The 20895-nt window shown below is 39.9% G+C and overlaps 1 protein-coding gene across 1 annotated transcript; it reads right to left on the reverse strand.

Moving 5' to 3' along the window:
- Positions 1-4122: 4122 nt before the first annotated feature.
- On the reverse strand, positions 4123-20818 carry LOC136277373 (uncharacterized). Its single transcript, XM_066159401.1, has 12 exons — positions 20780-20818; positions 20524-20586; positions 19909-19951; positions 19269-19340; positions 17925-18320; positions 17541-17721; positions 15044-17000; positions 12071-12893; positions 8849-11568; positions 7639-8644; positions 6253-7512; positions 4123-5733 (listed from the first exon to the last, which is right to left on the reverse strand). Exons 8-12 carry the CDS (start codon positions 12849-12851, stop codon positions 4751-4753), a joined length of 6750 nt encoding a protein of 2249 aa, XP_066015498.1. The 5' UTR covers positions 12852-12893; positions 15044-17000; positions 17541-17721; positions 17925-18320; positions 19269-19340; positions 19909-19951; positions 20524-20586; positions 20780-20818; the 3' UTR covers positions 4123-4750.
- Positions 20819-20895: the final 77 nt, after the last annotated feature.

Genomic DNA, 20895 nt, shown 5'->3' on the forward strand with positions numbered 1-20895 from the left:
TAACGTACCTCTTAGCTGTGTCTGAGTACTCTTCCCCGAAGAGTTTAAGTCTTATTTCAAGAGCACACTGATGGGACTGAAGTGCTTACGAGAAATTGCCTAAAGCATGTTGCGTTACTTTAAGATTAAAGAAACTGTGAGCTGTGTCTTGGTGTTCTTCGCCGAAGAGTTTAACTTTTATGTCAAGAGCATGCTGATGGGACTGAAGTGCTGACAAAAAGTTTCATGAGGCATGCTGTGTTACTCCGACATTAACGTAACTCTCAGTTGTGTCTGAGTGTTCTTCCCTGATGAGTTTAAGTCTTATTTCAAGAGCACGCTGATGGGACTGAAGTGCTGAGAAGAAATTGCCTAAAGCATGTTGTGTTACTGCAAGATTAAAGTACCTCTGATCTGTGTCTTGGTGTTCTTCGCCGAAGAATTTAACACTTATGTCAAGAGCACGCTGATTGGACTGAAATGCAGACAAAAAGTCTCCTGAGGAAGGTTGTGTTACTCCGAGATTAACATAACTCTCAGCTGTGTCTGAGTGTTCTTCCCCAAAGAGTTTAAGTCTTATGTTAAGACCGCTCTTTGGACTGAGGTGCTGATGAGAAATTGCCTAATGCATGTTGCGTTACTCCAAGATTAAAGTAACTCTGAGCTGTGTCTGAATTTTAAGTGTTATTTTAAGAGCACATTCTTTGGACTGAAGTGCTGACGAGAAATTGCCTAAGGCATGTTGTGTTACTCCAAGATTAAAGTAACTCTGAGCTGTGTCGGAATGTTCTTCCCCAAAGAGTTTAACTCTTATGTAAAGAGCATGCAGATAGGGCTGAAGTGCTGACAAAAAGTCTCCTGAGGCATGCTGTGTTCCTCCGACATTAACGTACCTCTTAGCTGTGTCTGAGTACTCTTCCCCGAAGAGTTTAAGTCTTATTTCAAGAGCACACTGATGGGACTGAAGTGCTTACGAGAAATTGCCTAAAGCATGTTGTGTTACATTAAGATTAAAGTAACTGTGAGCTGTGTCTTGGTGTTCTTCGCTGAAGAGTTTAACTCTTATGTCAAGAGCATGCTGATGGGACTGAAGTGCTGACAAAAAGTTTCATGAGGCATGCTGTGTTACTCCGACATTAACGTAACTCTCAGCTGTGTTCGAGTGTTCTTCTCCGAAGAGTTTCAGTCTTACTTCAAGAGCACGCTGATGGGACTTAAGTGCTGACGAGAGATTGCCTAAAGCATGTTGTGTTACTCCAAGATAAAAGTAACTCTGAGCTGTGTCTTGGTGTTCTCCGAAGAGTTTAACTCTTATATCAAGAGCATGCTGATGGGACTGAAGTGCTGACAAAAAGTCTCCTGATTCAAGTTGTATTCCTCCAACATAAACGTAACTCTCAGCTGTGTCTAAGTGTTCTTCCCCGAAGAGTTTAAGTCTTATTTCAAGAGCACGCTGATGGGACTTAAGTGCTGACGAGAAATTGCCTAAAGCATGTTGTGTTCTTCCAAGATTAAAGTAACTCTGAGCTGTGTCTTGGTGTTCTTCGCCAAAGAGTTTAACACTTATGTCAAGAGCATGCTGATGGGACTGAAGTGCTGACAAAAAGTCTCCTGAGGCATGCTGTGTTACTCCAAGATTAAAGTAACTCTGAGCTGTGTCTGAAAGTTCTCCGCCGAAGAGTTTAACTCTTATGTCCAGAGCATGCTGATAGGACTGAAATGCTGACAAAAAGTCTCCTTAGGCAAGCTGTGTTCCTCCGATATTAACGTAACTCTCAGCTGTGTCTGAGTGTTCTTCTCCGAAGAGTTTAAGTCTTATTTCAAGAGCACGCTGATTGGACTGAAGTGCTGACGAGAAATTGCCTAAAGCATATTGTGTTGCTCAAAGATGAAAGTAACTCTGAGCTGTGTCTTGGTGTTCTTCGCCAAAGAGTTTAACTCTTATGTCAAAAGCACGCTGATGGGACTGAAGTGCTGACAAAAAGTCTCTTGAGGCATGTTGTGTTACTCCAAGATCAAAGTAACTCTGAGCTGTGTCTTGGTGTTCTTCGCCGAAGAGTTTAACTCTTATGTCAAGAGCATGCTGATGGGACTGAAGTGCTCACAAAAAGTCTCCTGAGGCATGCTGTGTTACTCCGATATTAACGTAACTCTCAGCTGTGTCTGAGTGTTCTTCCCCGAAGAGTTTAAGTCTTATTTCAAGAGCACGCTGATTGGACTGAAGTGCTGACAAGAAATTGCCTAAAGCATATTGTGTTGCTCCGAGATCAAAGTAACTCCGAGCTGTGTCTTGGTGTTCTTCGCCGAAGAGTTTAACTCTTATGTCAAGAGCATGCTGATGGGACTGAAGTGCTGCCAAAAAGTCTCCTGAGGCATGCTGTGTTGCTCCGAGATCAAAGTAACTCCGAGCTGTGTCTGAATGTTCTTCGCCGAAGAGTTTAACTCTTATGTCAAGAGCATGCTGATGGGACTGAAATGCTGACAAAAAGTCTCCTGAGGCAAGCTGTGTTACTCCGATATTAACGTAACTCTCAGCTGTGTCTGAGTGTTCTTCCCCGAAGAGTTTAAGTCTTACTTCAAGAGCACGCTGATTGGACTGAAGTGCTGACGAGAAATTGCCTAAAGCATATTGTGTTGCTCCAAGATGAAAGTAACTCTGAGCTGTGTCTTGGTGTTCTTCGCCGAAGAGTTTAACTCTTATGTCAAGAGCATGCTGATGGGACTGAAGTGCTGACAAAAAGTCTCCTGAGGCATGCTATGTTGCTCCGATATTAAAGTAACTCTCAGCTGTGTCTGAGTGTTCTTCCCCGAAGAGTTTAAGTCTTATTTCAAGAGCACGCTGATTGGACTGAAGAGCTGACGAGAAATTGCCTAAAGCATATTGTGTTGCCCCAAGATCAAAGTAACTCTGAGCTGTGTCTTGGTGTTCTTCGCCAAAGAGTTTAACTCTTATGTCAAAAGCATGCTGATGGGACTGAAGTGCTGACAAAAAGTCTCCTGAGGCATGCTGTGTTACTCCAAGATTAAAGTAACTCTGAGCTGTGTCTGAAAGTTCTCCGCCGAAGAGTTTAACTCTTATGTCCAGAGCATGCTGATAGGACTGAAATGCTGACAAAAAGTCTCCTGAGGCAAGCTGTGTTACTCCGATATTAACGTAACTCTCAGCTGTGTCTGAGTGTTCTTCCCCGAAGAGTTTAAGTCTTACTTCAAGAGCACGCTGATTGGACTGAAGTGCTGACGAGAAATTGCCTAAAGCATATTGTGTTGCTCCAAGATGAAAGTAACTCTGAGCTGTGTCTTGGTGTTCTTCGCCGAAGAGTTTAACTCTTATGTCAAGAGCATGCTGATGGGACTGAAGTGCTGACAAAAAGTCTCCTGAGGCATGCTATGTTGCTCCGATATTAAAGTAACTCTCAGCTGTGTCTGAGTGTTCTTCCCCGAAGAGTTTAAGTCTTATTTCAAGAGCACGCTGATTGGACTGAAGAGCTGACGAGAAATTGCCTAAAGCATATTGTGTTGCCCCAAGATCAAAGTAACTCTGAGCTGTGTCTTGGTGTTCTTCGCCAAAGAGTTTAACTCTTATGTCAAAAGCATGCTGATGGGACTGAAGTGCTGACAAAAAGTCTCCTGAGGCAAGCTGTGTTACTCCAAGATTAAAGTAACTCTGAGCTGTGTCTGAAAGTTCTCCGCCGAAGAGTTTAACTCTTATGTCCAGAGCATGCTGATAGGACTGAAATGCTGACAAAAAGTCTCCTTAGGCAAGCTGTGTTCCTCCGATATTAACGTAACTCTCAGCTGTGTCTGAGTGTTCTTCTCCGAAGAGCTTAAGTCTTATTTCAAGAGCACGCTGATTGGACTGAAGTGCTGACGAGAAATTGCCTAAAGCATATTGTGTTGCTCAAAGATGAAAGTAACTCTGAGCTGTGTCTTGGTGTTCTTCGCCAAAGAGTTTAACTCTTATGTCAAAAGCACGCTGATGGGACTGAAGTGCTGACAAAAAGTCTCTTGAGGCATGTTGTGTTACTCCAAGATCAAAGTAACTCTGAGCTGTGTCTTGGTGTTCTTCGCCGAAGAGTTTAACTCTTATGTCAAGAGCATGCTGATGGGACTGAAGTGCTCACAAAAAGTCTCCTGAGGCATGCTGTGTTACTCCGATATTAACGTAACTCTCAGCTGTGTCTGAGTGTTCTTCCCCGAAGAGTTTAAGTCTTATTTCAAGAGCACGCTGATTGGACTGAAGTGCTGACGAGAAATTGCCTAAAGCATATTGTGTTGCTCCGAGATCAAAGTAACTCCGAGCTGTGTCTTGGTGTTCTTCGCCGAAGAGTTTAACTCTTATGTCAAGAGCATGCTGATGGGACTGAAGTGCTGCCAAAAAGTCTCCTGAGGCATGCTGTGTTGCTCCGAGATCAAAGTAACTCCGAGCTGTGTCTGAATGTTCTTCGCCGAAGAGTTTAACTCTTATGTCAAGAGCATGCTGATGGGACTGAAATGCTGACAAAAAGTCTCCTGAGGCAAGCTGTGTTACTCCGATATTAACGTAACTCTCAGCTGTGTCTGAGTGTTCTTCCCCGAAGAGTTTAAGTCTTACTTCAAGAGCACGCTGATTGGACTGAAGTGCTGACGAGAAATTGCCTAAAGCATATTGTGTTGCTCCAAGATGAAAGTAACTCTGAGCTGTGTCTTGGTGTTCTTCGCCGAAGAGTTTAACTCTTATGTCAAGAGCATGCTGATGGGACTGAAGTGCTGACAAAAAGTCTCCTGAGGCATGCTATGTTACTCCGATATTAAAGTAACTCTCAGCTGTGTCTGAGTGTTCTTCCCCGAAGAGTTTAAGTCTTATTTCAAGAGCACGCTGATTGGACTGAAGAGCTGACGAGAAATTGCCTAAAGCATATTGTGTTGCCCCAAGATCAAAGTAACTCTGAGCTGTGTCTTGGTGTTCTTCGCCAAAGAGTTTAACTCTTATGTCAAAAGCATGCTGATGGGACTGAAGTGCTGACAAAAAGTCTCTTGAGGCATGTTGTGTTACTCCAAGATCAAAGTAACTCTGAGCTGTGTCTTGGTGTTCTTCGCCGAAGAGTTTAACTCTTATGTCAAGAACATGCTGATGGGACTGAAGTGCTGACAAAAAGTCTCCTGAGGCATGTTGTGTTACTCCGATATTAAAGTAACTCCCAGCTGTGTCTGGGTGTTCTTCCCCGAAGAGTTTAAGTCTTATTTCAAGAGCACGCTGATTGGACTGAAGTGCTAACGAGAAATTGCCTAAAGCATATTGTGTTGCTCCGAGATCAAAGTAACTCCAAGCTGTGTCTTGGTGTTCTTCGCCAAAGAGTTTAACTCTTATGTCAAGAGCATGCTGATAGGACTGAAGTGCTGACAAAAAGTCTCCTGCGGCATGCTGTGTTACTCCGATATTAAAGTAACTCTCAGCTGTGTCTGAGTGTTCTTCCCCGAAGAGTTTAAGTCTTATTTCAAGAGCACGCTGATTGGACTGAAGTGCTGACGAGAAATTGCCTAAAGCATATTGTGTTGTTCCGAGATCAAAGTAACTCCGAGCTGTGTCTTGGTGTTCTTCGCCGAAGAGTTTAACTCTTATGTCAAGAGCATGCTGATGGGACTGAAGTGCTGACAAAAAGTCTCCTGAGGCATGCTGTGTTGCTCCGAGATCAAAGTAACTCCGAGCTGTGTCTGAATGTTCTTCGCCGAAGAGTTTAACTCTTATGTCAAGAGCATGCTGATAGGACTGAAATGCTGACAAAAAGTCTCCTTAGGCAAGCTGTGTTCCTCCGATATTAACGTAACTCTCAGCTGTGTCTGAGTGTTCTTCTCCGAAGAGTTTCAGTCTTATTTCAAGAGCACGCTGATTGGACTGAAGTGCTGACGAGAAATTGCCTAAAGCATATTGTGTTGCTCAAAGATGAAAGTAACTCTGAGCTGCGTCTTGGTGTTCTTCGCCAAAGAGTTTAACTCTTATGTCAAAAGCACGCTGATGGGACTGAAGTGCTGACAAAAAGTCTCTTGAGGCATGTTGTGTTACTCCAAGATCAAAGTAACTCTGAGCTGTGTCTTGGTGTTCGTCGCCGAAGAGTTTAACTCTTATGTCAAGAGCATGCTGATGGGACTGAAGTGCTCACAAAAAGTCTCCTGAGGCATGCTGTGTTACTCCGATATTAACGTAACTCTCAGCTGTGTCTGAGTGTTCTTCCCCGAAGAGTTTAAGTCTTATTTCAAGAGCACGCTGATTGGACTGAAGTGCTGACGAGAAATTGCCTAAAGCATATTGTGTTGCTCCGAGATCAAAGTAACTCCGAGCTGTGTCTTGGTGTTCTTCGCCGAAGAGTTTAACTCTTATGTCAAGAGCATGCTGATGGGACTGAAGTGCTGCCAAAAAGTCTCCTGAGGCATGCTGTGTTGCTCCGATATTAACGTAACTCTCAGCTGTGTCTGAGTGTTCTTCCCCGAAGAGTTTAAGTCTTACTTCAAGAGCACGCTGATTGGAGTGAAGTGCTGACGAGAAATTGCCTAAAGCATATTGTGTTGCTCCAAGATGAAAGTAACTCTGAGCTGTGTCTTGGTGTTCTTCGCCGAAGAGTTTAACTCTTATGTCAAGAGCATGCTGATGGGACTGAAGTGCTGACAAAAAGTCTCCTGAGGCATGCTGTGTTACTCCGATATTAAAGTAACTCTCAGCTGTGTCTGAGTGTTCTTCCCCGAAGAGTTTAAGTCTTATTTCAAGAGCACGCTGATTGGACTGAAGTGCTGACGAGAAATTGCCTAAAGCATATTGTGTTGCCCCAAGATCAAAGTAACTCTGAGCTGTGTCTTGGTGTTCTTCGCCAAAGAGTTTAACTCTTATGTCAAAAGCATGCTGATGGGACTGAAGTGCTGACAAAAAGTCTCTTGAGGCATGTTGTGTTACTCCAAGATCAAAGTAACTCTTAGCTGTGTCTTGGTGTTCTTCGCCGAAGAGTTTAACTCTTATGTCAAGAACATGCTGATGGGACTGAAGTGCTGACAAAAAGTCTCCTGAGGCATGTTGTGTTACTCCGATATTAAAGTAACTCCCAGCTGTGTCTGGGTGTTCTTCCCCGAAGAGCTTAAGTCTTATTTCAAGAGCACGCTGATTGGACTGAAGTGCTAACGAGAAATTGCCTAAAGCATATTGTGTTGCTCCGAGATCAAAGTAACTCCAAGCTGTGTCTTGGTGTTCTTCGCCAAAGAGTTTAACTCTTATGTCAAGAGCATGCTGATGGGACTGAAGTGCTGACAAAAAGTCTCCTGAGGCATGCTGTGTTACTCCGATATTAACGTAACTCTCAGCTGTGTCTGAGTGTTCTTCCCCGAAGAGTTTAAGTCTTATTTCAAGAGCACGCTGATTGGACTGAAGTGCTGACGAGAAATTGCCTAAAGCATATTGTGTTGCTCCGAGATCAAAGTAACTCCGAGCTGTGTCTTGGTGTTCTTCGCCGAAGAGTTTAACTCTTATGTCAAGAGCATGCTGATGGGACTGAAGTGCTGACAAAAAGTCTCCTGAGGCATGCTGTGTTACTCCGATATTAACGTAACTCTCAGCTGTGTCTGAGTGTTCTTCCCCGAAGAGTTTAAGTCTTACTTCAAAAGCACGCTGATTGGAGTGAAGTGCTGACGAGAAATTGCCTAAAGCATATTGTGTTGCTCCAAGATGAAAGTAACTCTGAGCTGTGTCTTGGTGTTCTTCGCCGAAGAGTTTAACTCTTATGTCAAGAGCATGCTGATAGGACTGAAGTGCTGCCATAAAGTCTCCTGAGGCATGCTGTGTTACTCCGATATTAAAGTAACTCTCAGCTGTGTCTGAGTGTTCTTCCCCGAAGAGTTTAAGTCTTACTTCAAGAGCACGCTGATTGGACTGAAGTGCTGACGAGAAATTGCCTAAAGCATATTGTGTTGCTCCAAGATGAAAGTAACTCTGAGCTGTGTCTTGGTGTTCTTCGCCGAAGAGTTTAACTCTTATGTCAAGAGCATGCTGATGGGACTGAAGTGCTGACAAAAAGTCTCCTGAGGCATGCTGTGTTACTCCGATATTAAAGTAACTCTCAGCTGTGTCTGAGTGTTCTTCCCCGAAGAGTTTAAGTCTTATTTCAAGAGCACGCTGATTGGACTGAAGTGCTGACGAGAAATTGCCTAAAGCATATTGTGTTGCCCCAAGATCAAAGTAACTCTGAGCTGTGTCTTGGTGTTCTTCGCCAAAGAGTTTAACTCTTATGTCAAAAGCATGCTGATGGGACTGAAGTGCTGACAAAAAGTCTCTTGAGGTATGTTGTGTTACTCCAAGATCAAAGTAACTCTGAGCTGTGTCTTGGTGTTCTTCGCCGAAGAGTTTAACTCTTATGTCAAGAGCATGCTGATGGGACTGAAGTGCTGACAAAAAGTCTCCTGAGGCATGTTGTGTTACTCCGATATTAAAGTAACTCCCAGCTGTGTCTGAGTGTTCTTCCCCGAAGAGTTTAAGTCTTATTTCAAGAGCACGCTGATTGGACTGAAGTGCTGACGAGAAATTGCCTAAAGCATATTGTGTTGCTCCGAGATCAAAGTAACTCCAAGCTGTGTCTTGGTGTTCTTCGCCAAAGAGTTTAACTCTTATGTCAAGAGCATGCTGATGGGACTGAAGTGCTGACAAAAAGTCTCCTGAGGCATGCTGTGTTACTCCGATATTAACGTAACTCTCAGCTGTGTCTGAGAGTTCTTCCCCGAAGAGTTTAAGTCTTATTTCAAGAGCACGCTGATTGGACTGAAGTGCTGACGAGAAATTGCCTAAAGCATATTGTGTTGCTCCGAGATCAAAGTAACTCTGAGCTGTGTCTTGGTGTTCTTCGCCGAAGAGTTTAACTCTTATGTCAAGAGCATGCTGATGGGACTGAAGTGCTGACAAAAAGTCTCCTGAGGCATGCAGTGTTCCTCCGACATTAACGTAACTCTCAGCTGTGTCTGGGTGTTCTTCTCCGAAGAGTTTAAGTCTTATTTCAAGTGCACGCTGATTAGACTGAAGTGCTGACGAGAAATTGCCTAAAGCATGTAATGTTACTCCAAGGTCAAAGTAACTCTGAGCTGTGTCTTGGTGTTCTTCACCGAAGAGTTTAACTCTTATGTCAAGAGCATGCTGAAGGGACTGAAGTGCTGACAAAAAGTCACCTGAGGCATACTGTGTTACTCCGACATAAACGTAACTCTCAGCTGTGTCTGAGTGTTCTTCTCCGAAGAGTTTAAGTCTTATTTCAAGAGCATGCTGATGGGACTGAAGTGCTGACGAGAAATTGCCTAAATCATGTTGTGTTACTCCGATAGAAATATAACTATGAGCTGTGTCTGGGTGTTCCTCCCCGAACAGTCCTCTTGCGATGTCAAGGGCATATTCAAAGGACTGAATAGCTTTAGGATAGTTTTTCATGTAATGAAGAGTGTGGCCATGGTCCAAATAGCTTTTAAATAGTCCTTCTTGATGCAAATTTAAATCAATATTCTTGTTGGGTTTAGCTCTATCTATTGCATTAACTTTTCCACTTTGTTTTAAGGTATTTTTATGGTAACTGATCCGTATGTCGCACAACTTTGATGCTTCCTCGGGATTATTGAATATTTCTTCAAGCGCTGACTTGACGTTGCGTTGGAAGGTCCATGAACCAATGAAATGTAGGAGGATCTGCCTTTCTGTTTGATTTGAGATCTTTAGCACACATTTGCTTATTGCTTGCTTTGTCTCATAATCAGAGAACATTTCTGTTGCTTTGCTAACAACGCAAATCATTTCTAATCTAAGTGGTTGAGTGGTTGTAACGTCTGGTTCCGGCATATCTGCCTCGATCATTCTCAATTCTTTGTTATTCACTGGAGGAATAACAAGGAGACTTGTGTCTCCTAATGCTCTGCATTCGTGTAAGGCTTTAGTGGAAAGTTCCAGTGAAGTTCCTTTCTTTTCATTAAAAAGAAAGTAAGTAGCAAGAATTTGCAAAGCAGTTACGCTAAGAATTTGGTGTTCGGGGCTGTCACTCATCAAGCAAAGAGCTTTCTGTAAGTTCTCAGCTCCGTCGTCTATTTTCCCTGAAACCAGCTGACAGATGCCTCTATAACACAGAATCTTTCTTTTATCATCTACCGACAAAGAAAGGCCCTCGGCTTTAGAGAGCAGCGTCATCGATCTTCCATGTATCCCCCAAATCACTTCGGTGAATGCCAAGGACACCAGTAACTGACTGTAGAATACGCTTTTTCTAAACGCCTGAGCTTCTTTAGTTGCGTGATCGTAAATTTTGTCGATGATTTCCCCCTCGCACCAGAAAAGGGAATCTAGAAAGATTTCTGCTTTTGTCAGGACACCAAATGCAACTTCACAGGTCTTAGGGTCGGAACAGCTCTCCATTAAACTCTGAATAATATTCTGCTTCTCTTCATAGAAATCAATAAATGCTTGCATGGATTGTCCTGTCAAAAACTGTAGATTTAGCTTCTCGAAAAGAGAGACGTAAAATGCAGACAAACGTGCTCTGGAGTTCAGCATGGTTTCTTTCATTTCATCTTGACCTCTTTCCCTTGCAAACGACAGAACCAACTTATGCATCGAAAATGACTCAGGTTTGAAGCTAGAGTCGAGGAAGGATTTTCTCCGAAGCCTATGCAACATTTTCTTGGCCTCCAGAGTAGTTTTTACACCCATGACAGCTGAAGCAACTGAGTGGTTAAAATCTCCAGAAAGAACACTAAGTGATACCAGTGCTTCTTTCTCTGAGAAAGAGAGTCGCTGAAAAGAGGATTCAAAGAGGAGCTTCAATCGCAGATTGCTTGGATAGTCTGGATTGTCCAACAGCTCCAAAAGGTTATCTTCTATAGATTCCTTGAGGCTAACTAAAAATTGAGTCGGCTGAGCATTATCTTCAGCAATAGAGGAACACAACAGTTTCATGGCCAAAGGTAAGAACCCGCAGATTTTTGCAATATTCGAGCAGTCAGACGCGGTCGCTTTTGGAAGTAATCTGCCGACTAACGTTTCAGAGAAGGACTCGTGTAATGGTCCTATTCTTAATGCTTGATGGCCTTGAAAATTCACATCCATAAATTCAAGAGATTGCCTTGTGGTAAGAAGAAATGTTAAGTTTTTGAATTGACTAAGAATGGCTTCCAGAAGGTTTATGAAATCCTCCTTTACATTGGGCGCTCCACTTTCGAGTAAGTCATCGGCATTGTCAAGAATCATCACAAATTTACCTGAAATGTCGCTTAGAAAGAGCAAAAGTTCGTCTTCTATGGACATCCGCTGAGGCATTTGATCTTTTGTGGAGTGTCTTTTAAAGAAGCTCAGAAGCTGCGTAGTCAGATCGTCTTTTGAAAGAAGCCCTCTCATGGAGAAGAAGTATACGGGAAGTCCTCCAGTTTGGAGTTGATGTCCGACTTCAGTTGCCACAGAAGTTTTACCAAAACCAGGCGAACCCCATATCGAAACGATCCGAGAACGTTTGAAAGTTAAGTGACGGCTGATGTCTTCACATTCTTTCTGACGGCCAGTGAAGAGGGGAACCCTTGAGGGAAGATTTGATGGTGGAAGGAATGGCTTTGAATCTTAAAAGAATCAAATTGATGCAATCATGAAAGAGCTCATGTCGGTGGTTTGAAGAGCAAATAAAAATAATGATTATAAAAAGGGTACATTTTACGGTAATATTAAAAATCTAGAAATTAAAGTTTTATGGATACAGCTTTGATCGTTCTTGTTTTTTCCGTGAAGTTGTGATCTTAGGAAGATCCTACAAGAGTCACGATGCCGGTAAATATAATGTGTGCTGTTTACTTCTTGAATTAAAAGATAACAGATCGTTCAAGGTGGTGCTCAACAGAATAAATTCATCCTAGGGAAGAAGAAAGGATTTTCAAGACATGCTCAAAGTATTTTTACGAAAACTGGAGGTTACCCCGTTGATATATTACTATTAAAGTACAGAGTAAAAACGGTGTTGTCTCTTTTGTTCCTCCCTGCCAGAGTAGTGCTTATAAACTCTGCCACATGGCATCTTAAAATTGTTGTTAATGTAAAAATCCTGTAGAGTTTTTAATCAGTTTATACCTGTTGGATCTTGATCCATCTTAAGTTTCAATTCATCTATTTTTCCCTCCAGCAATGCGAGGTCTTCAACTTTTTCCTTTATAGCATTTCCCTGTGCTATTAATTTGTCGAAACCTGATCTTACTTCTTCAAGACACTCGATATATGATCTGGTCTCCTGTCTAAGACTTTCTTCCAATTTGCGGACTTCCTTGGTGGGAAAGTCAGACTCTGTCAATCCACCGATGGCATCAATGGGGTCTGTCATGATACCAAGAGCTTTGAACGCTTCTTTAGCGAGCTGCACGTATTGATCAAAGGTTGGTTTATCAATCTCTGACCTGTCTGAGTGACAAAGCGAGTTTCGTAAAAGTCGAAGCTGATCAATCGCGAGAGCGGAGGTTTCAGCTGTATTTCCACTTGGACTCACAACAGATGGATGGAACTTTCCAAGAGGTACTTTATGGTGCTTAACGTACAGTTCACCAAGTGTTTTATAATGACCTTTGCTATCTGGCATAGCGAAAGACCTTGCATAGATGGTGGCCTTGAACAGGGCGGTACAATCCCATTCTTCATGAGAGGTGTGTATAGGAACTTTGGTTTTTCCACCTTCTTCAGCGAGAAACAACTTTCTTACTTTCGTGGAGTTATCCCACAGCTGATACCCGGGACGATGTCCAAATATGTTGTCCCACATGGATTTGAACGTCTGACGCAAAGCAATGGCGAACTCATTCAGAACAATTGAGGCGAATTTAAAATAATTCAGCTGCTCTTTCGTAAAAGGCCGTACAGCCATACTCGGCTTTATTACTGAAGATAGCTATCCTCGACCAAAATCCTGAAAGAAATTCAATTTGTTCAAGCAGACATACGTCTTAAGTGAAATAAAACAGTGATTGATGCATGTGAGGGGAAAAGGAAAAACTCGTTTAAATTCGTTTAAATAAATACTTAATCGCACATGCGCACTGGCTCTATCAATTGTGTCTGACGGCATGGATACTAAAATTGGCTACACATCTAAACTAACTTGAGACAAAATGAAAACTTATCTCTACTTTATATTAGAATATAGATGTACGATTTGAATCTGCTTTCTGTTTGAATGCCAAGTCCCAGCAATTTGTAATTAAAACTTAAATATTTCCTTCTCGAGGTTCAAATGTTGTATCTCTTTAAAATGCAGAAACCGAGAAATCGAAGTCTGTGACGCCAGAAGATGAATGTGCATCAGAGAACTTAGACTTCTTCAAAAAAATTCATTTCAATAAGCTTGGTATAGCGTCAAACCTGATTTTTTTCAGACCTCAACTTCACTCTATTGATAAAGACTTTTCTTTGCCAGAAAACAGTTTGAATTAATTTCACGTCTAATATGATACTTTCACGGTGTTTTGATTTACATGTTTATGAAATTTCAGAACTCTTTCAAGTTGCCAAAGACTTAATACTTTCTATTGTAACTTCCTACAAGATATCCTAAATGAGTGGGATTACGAACTTGCATGGCATGAACAAGAAGCACGAAGAAACAAATTATTGCGCACTTGGGGATGACAGGAAATTGAAGGGTACAAAAGAATGCATTTTTATTTATGCTAAAAGCGGCTTAAAACTTTTACATTCTTTGTACGTAAGATGATGACTGCCAAACGTCAAATGCCAAACGTCAACTCTTGTTACTGACAGCAGTGATCAGAAATTGAGTGTTGTGCCAAGTCTAACAAAGTTTAGAGTTTCTTAGACCTTCATCGGTATTGTCTTTTGTTGTTTTATTTCGTTAATAGTAGATAAAACTGTTATTTACCTTCCTTAAAATTCAAGTTAGAGGGAGAAATATTATGATGGCAGACGCACACACTGATTATCTCAATGATTATTGGACGAACTGTGAGACTGCAACTCGAAATTTATCCGGAGACTGGTTGAGGTGTTAGACTTGTTATTCATACCACACGGAAATTTTAAATGCTAAATATACTAAATGCCTATGCAATGAAGAGTTTATTGTTCTCGAGAAATGTGGCGTGATGTTTACAGGTCAAATACAGCTTAGCAAGGGAAAGTTCAGTTTTATTGTGGACAATACACTCAGGATGGCCACCCATAACAATGCTATTCAAAACTCCGTGACTTAGTCTTGACAGAAATAACAATTACAATCTGCAATCTTACATTTAGAACAGGCGTGTTTTTTGGGTTGTCTAAATTATTAACTAAATTAACTTGAGGCAGTGAAAACTCACCTCTACTTTATTTTAGAATATGTAGATGTACGCTTTGAATCTGCTCTGTTTGGATGCCAAGTCCCAGCACTTTCTAATTAAAACTAAAATATTTTCCCTCTCGAGGTTCAATGTTGTATCTTATTAAAATGCGGAAACCGATAAATCGAAGGCTGTGACGCCATAGGAGAAATGTGCATCTTAGAACTTAAAGTCCTTCAAAAAATTCACTTCAATAAGCTTGATATAGCGTCAAAACCTATTTTTTTCAAACCTCAACTCCACTTTAGTGATACACAATTTTCGTTGCAGCAAACGGTTTGAATTAATTTCACGTCTGACAATACTTTCACGGTTCTTTGATTTACAAGTTTTATGAAATTTCAAAACTCTTTCAAGTTTTCAGATTTAATATTTTCTGTTGTAGCTTCCTACAAGATATCCTAAATGAATTTGATTACGAACTTGCATGGCATGAACAAGAGGCACGAAGAAACAAATTATTGCGCATTTGATGATAACAGGAAATTGAAAGGTACAAAAGAATGCATTTTTATTTATGCTAAAAGCGGCTTAAAACTTTTACATTCTTTGTACGTAAGATGATGACTGCCAAACGTCAACTCTTGTTACTGACAGCAGTGATCAGAAATTGAGTGTTGTGCCAAGTCTAACAAAGTTCAGAGTTTCTTAGCTAGACCTTCATCGATACTGTCTCTTGTTGTTTTATTTCGTTAATAGTAGAAAAAAAACTGTTACTTACCTTCCTTGAAATTCAAGTTAGAGCGAGGAATATCTTGTTGGCAGACGCACAAGATGATTATCTTATTAATGGACGAACTGCAAGACTGCAACTTCAAAAGTAGCCAGAGAGTGGTTGAGATGTTATGACTTGTTATTCAGACCACACGGAAATTTTAAACCCTTAATATGCTAAATGCCTATGTAATGAAGAGTTCATTGTTTTCGAGAAATGTAGCGTGATGAGCAAGGGAAATTTCCCTTTTAATCTGGACAATACACTCGGTATTGTTCAACTTCTGTTTTTGAAATAAACATGGCCACCCTGAGAGATGCCCTTCAAAATTTCCTAACTTAGTCTTGGTAGAAATAACAATTACAATCTAGAATCTTGCATCTAGAGCAGACGCTTTTTGAGTTGTTAGTCTGTTATTTGTCTCACATCTTTCAAGCAAGCAGAAGTAAGCAAAACACGCGATAGAGTGGGAACGATTTATTTTCCTGTTTCACTGTGTTTGTACTTCATTGGTTTTAAACTCATACTTCATTTGTTTGTTTGGTTTTTTTCAGTTTCAACCTGTTATTCTGTAATAAAATCAGTGTTGAAAGTCCTTGTTGAGAAGATAACATCTCGCTTTCCCTGTAACAGTCGGGCCCAGTAGTTATTCTTTAATTTTCAACTTCTGGCCTCGATAAAATGTTTAAAATCGATAAAATTTCCACTAAAAAGCGGGACTAAGAAGGCTAAGATACGTGCCCAAAAGACAAGTATTATCATACCCGCCATAAACAAAAATGACTAATGCAAGAACAACCGTAATTACGTAGCACGCGCTGGATTGGGTGCGAATTAGGCAATACAATATAGTACTAATATTTCTTGCAACTATGAAAAGACACTTACAGCCTTGCATACTGGAATTATGATACTTGCCACAAACAGTGCTTACAACATTAACAGTGGTAGTACATCTTACAATATGTATTGCAACACTGTAAAAATAATAAATATTAAAATATTAACAATTCTCTTAACTCCAACTGCACTGTTAATGATCAATAATCAATAATCAATATTAGACTGTAATTTATTAAATTTTTAAGCTAAGTGAAATTTTTTCCTTGAGAAGTTAAAGAAACTCATCACTGCTGTAAAAGATTTTGACACATCTACCACTACTACAAGTTGAACAACATTCCCCAGCATATTTGTTCAATGATAATGTTTCTAATACACAACTGTTATGTAAATTTTCCCAAAAATACTTTTTACAAGATACAAAACTGAATGCAAAAAATAGGACATTTTGATTATGATATGAAAAATTAAAAAAAAAAAATGGCAAGTACACTTCTACATCTTACCAGTAAGTTCTGACCTTCTGCTGGTATATAATATCAGTGTTAGAGATAAATACAAGCTTATTAATGAATAACTAAAATCTCATGATATATGAAAGTCAGGACTCAGTTTGAGATGGCTCATACAGCTTGGAACAGACCTTTAGAAGTTTTGCTGCTGTTTTTTTTCCTTCTCCTATACTCAGCCCAATACTAACTGATCTGTGACTGCAAGTGATGGCAATCTTGTTGTTGAATCCTTTTTGTTCCTTACCAACTGCACGTTTTTGACAGAAAGTTGGGCCACTTGACGCAGTGACTGAAATAGAGTGTAAAAAGGAACTTGACCTTTCCTACCAGTTTCACTACTGAGAACCTTCGGCCAGCTTTCCATGTCATTCATTGTTCTTATTGGCTGATGAAAAACAGACCAATCCCTAATGGGGTATGCAATGTTAATGATCCATGTATCCTCAATGTATTTTATTAGTGCCTGAAGTGTCTCTGTGGTTGCCTGTAGTTTTAGTTGCTGGAACTGAGTGGAAATATCTTGCCAGGCAGTAAGAGTAATGCAAGCAGTTTTCTAATGCATCTGTGCATACCATTATCCTCAATGCACAGTGCTTGCAGACCAAGATCTGATAAAAATATGAGCATCTGATAAAAATATGAGCCAAAAAATGTTTAGTCTATGCATTCATGGAGAGAATGACTACTATCTCTAATCAAAAAGGTTCCCAAACATATAACTTAAAAAATAACAAATGTGAAGTTTGTTTGGACTAAGCACCTTGCCCTATTACAAAGATAAACCATGCATGAACTTGCCCCTGAGGTTGGCCAATCCTAGCATTCATTTGGATGCTGTTGTTAGCAAATTGCATATTGCTAATATGGCCTAATTGTCCAGGTGAGAGTTTTCATGAAAAAGACTGACAGCAACTAATGTTTTGACAATCAGAGGGAGAAATTATCAACTGCTCTCTCCAAAAAACATTCCTTTACAAGACAAACTTGTCCCAGATGATTGAGAAGGGTACATGTAAGAGTGAAAGAGTAGGATCATGTCAGGGTGGCTGATTAGAAACGAGAGGGTTGGTCAAAGAGCTTGATGGCCTAAAACTGTAATTCTGCTGGTGCAAGGAGCTCAAATGATGATACATGTGCATGAAACTTACCTAGACAAATTCCATGTACCTTTTTCCACACCAACTGGGTCCAGTGAAGAGGACATCCCTCCAGCTTTACACATGGGACAACAGACTGATGTGCTCCCCACAATGCCTCGTCAAAATCTGCTGTAACAAATTCCACATGAAGCCATTCCTCAGGTGGACGATGGATGATCTCTCTCAAAATCTGATAGATAAAAGGAAGAATAATGCATTCAAAAAACGACATTTTTTTGGTTTTTAAATGAGCACATTTTCCTTTATTTTGATTGGCTGTTAAGATAACTTTGGTTTTGATATTAGAAATTTCACTTGAAGAGTGCTCTAACCATTATTTTCCTTTAAAAAAGATAAGACTGAGCAGTAAAAGGGAGTCATATGTAATCTAACCTTCTTGTAATCTCTCTTTTTCTTTGAGGATATTAAGACAAATGCTAATGGCACTTGTGTTGCAGACACTGCAGACATAACAAATGCACTAATTGATACAAGTTGGTGAAAGGGTCTTTAACTATCTTGTCACTTCTGTCAATGTACCAAGTTTTTGTTGCAGCTAGCTGACTCAGCTGTTGTTCTGTGGCAAAAAATTAGGTGGCATCGCTTCTTTACTTCCACTTCCGCTTGGTAAAAACCTGGTGGAATGATGTCCTCTTTAAGGGAGAAATTGAGGTCTTTCACATCTTCTGACCTTGTTTTCTAATGCAAATGATTTACTGCACGTACAATATGGTCCACTTTGGGCAAAGCTGGGCACACAGAGGTTACAGGCAGAGCTTCCTGAAGAATCTATACAAAAATAAAAATTGCAGAAAAAATTAATAAGGCCAGGTCACAGAGTATAAATGGGAAAGGAAAGTTCAATAATTTTCTGTAAGGGGGGCAGGGGGGGTTACCTGCCCCTGAGTAGGAGACTGGTTGCTTTTTTATTTTTGAAAATGCACTTTTTAAAAATGGTTTGTGGAAAAAAAAAAGGTATCCAATTCAAAATTCCTATATTTGGAATTATGACAAATATTGCACAATAGTTCTATGTTTGGTTATCAAGATATGATCAATGGTTTATGTAACCTTCCTTTTATTAAATGCAATTTAAGGAAAATATTTTGTTCACCCTTTAACTCTCAGAAGTGATGATCAGGTAACTTCTCCCTATAATATTCATACATTATCCAGCAAACAGGTAATGAGATTGTTTATTCTCTTCTCTAGCTGCCAGACATTTCCTTGTTCACAAGTTACAAGAATTTGGTGTTAGATAAAGACAACAACTTCTACCTGATTAGTTTGAATATTCTCATGCCCTGTTTGCCACACAATGTTTAGATATTACAGTGAGAAGTTAAAAGTAAATCACTTTTGGAAGTTTAAGGGTTAAGAGGCTTGGAACTTCTGTAATTGATGTGCTCCTCCAATTATTTTTCCTGGCTCATTTAACATATTGTGAAGTCTAATGAATATTGTTATAAATCTGCATGTGTTCTATCACAAATGCTGCAATCCTATTGGCTATGCTGCCCACTATAGATAATTAACCCTTGATTTCCATATGGTAGTTTATTCTGGCTTAGCACACATCAACTATCACAAAATAGAGATCTAAGTACAGATAATTAAAAACTCTCTTTGGATTACAATGCTGAGACTAATTGGTACTGGCTATTGTACTACTTACACTGTAGGTTTTGGCTTAAATACTCCGTTGAAGAAAAAAAATAAACTCATTAACATTCTTACTTGTGTTCCTTCATGGCTATCTGTAAAGGATCTGTCTGACCTTCAAGTTCCACCATGACAGGGGCACCCAAACTGGTTATCAAAACATAACAAAGCAAAATGAGTTTCTAAAATATTGAACGTGCCAGAATGGACTGAAATGGACTATAGCGAAGGTATAACTCAAGATCTCAACCCTAGGCATTAGTGCTTTAACAATCTTTATTTGTTCGGTTAATTAAGTACCTTATCTGTTGTGCTATAGTTCCTAATACTCTTGCTCTCTTATATTTTATATTTTTGGTGTTGTGATTCTTTTTGTTGGTTCTTGGCTTTCTTATGCAAAATGACATAAAAAAAAGTGTGAATTAATATTTTATTTAAGCAATTAAAATGTCCAGTAACTATAATAAAATGTTCTTTAGCCTGAGACATTCACTTATGAGGGTTTTAGTAGCAACTTTGAAGGATCATGTAACTTCCCTAATGAATAAAATGAAATGCAAGAAACATTTCTTCATCCTGTGTCTTATAATTAATGTGGTTAACTCTTTGAGGCCAAGTGGCTACAACATCAGGAGTTTTTGATTTTGTTCTAATGGATTAACTTATTTAGCTGAGATTTTATAGCATACTGTTTAAAAATTATTGCAAACCATACCTGTTGTGGGCAAAATGTCAATATTATCTGTGTCTTCTGTTGGCTGAAAAAAACACAATAGGAAAGTAAAATAGCTTGATTACTGGGAAATTCAGAAAACCATGAACTTCACAAACATCCAAGAAAACATGGCAGCCAGCCGTCAGTCAGGTATGAAAAATCTCAACCTCACGCAGTCAACGCTGATTGGTTTGTGCTCTAGTATTTAATTTTGCCTACATATCCTGATCTCACATATGATTGATTCTGACACATTATTATTATTATTATTATTATTAAAATACAGATTTAGCCAAGCCTAAGAGCGGAGCTCTTATTAGTTTATTTTCCAGCCCTACGTTACACTGGATAAAAACTGTAATAAAACTATCTACTGGGAAGTCTTTGTATTATGGTTTTCTGAGTGTGATAGAAGTGTAAGTGGGCAATACCCTCTCTAAGAGTATCGTTACTTTATCAAACGAAAAATTTCCATCTACTTGATTCTGATAATCAGTAAGTGTTGTTTGACTCACATGTAACCGAAATTACACGTGCGTTGTCAAAATTATGGTAGATCCACTATATTAACTTATTCAGAAAATCATGGCTAAATATCTCTGCTAGAAAGCTTACCTTCAAGTCATCTACATCTTCAAAGTGGTTTTCTTCTTCGACCTCATCGGAACATCGTCATACCTAGAAGAAAATGTTAAAAAGTAAATTGGAGAACAATTGCTTCGTTTCCACTATTATCAACCAATTCGACAAGAGATGACTTTTGATCAACATCCAAAATGCCACAAAACGTGAATTCGGTATGTACTTATCTACACGTGAATCATTGCAGAAAAGATCTCAAGATATGATATGGAATGTCATCGCCACTCACCTTTCAAATCGTCGTCCGCCATTTTCAACGAGAACGAAAGTTATTGGTCCAGCAGCGTCACCCGGAAGATAAGACTATGTCATATATTAAGACAGGAAAAGTCACCCACGTGCGTT

Source organism: Pocillopora verrucosa, chromosome 12 (genome assembly GCF_036669915.1).
Source record: "Pocillopora verrucosa isolate sample1 chromosome 12, ASM3666991v2, whole genome shotgun sequence".
NCBI lineage: Eukaryota > Metazoa > Cnidaria > Anthozoa > Scleractinia > Pocilloporidae > Pocillopora > Pocillopora verrucosa.

Bases quoted from the DNA above. Each gene is read 5' to 3' on its own strand.
- LOC136277373 (XM_066159401.1), bottom strand. From the start codon at position 12,851: ATGGCTGTACGGCCTTTTACGAAAGAGCAGCTGAATTATTTTAAATTC. The intron at 7,513-7,638 runs GCAATTTCTCGT...AGCATGCCTCAG, and splicing joins AGCAACACAATATGCTTTAG to GAGACTTTTTGTCAGCACTT. The intron at 5,734-6,252 runs GCAATTTCTCGT...ACTTTTTGTCAG, and splicing joins AGCAACACAATATGCTTTAG to CATTTCAGTCCTATCAGCAT.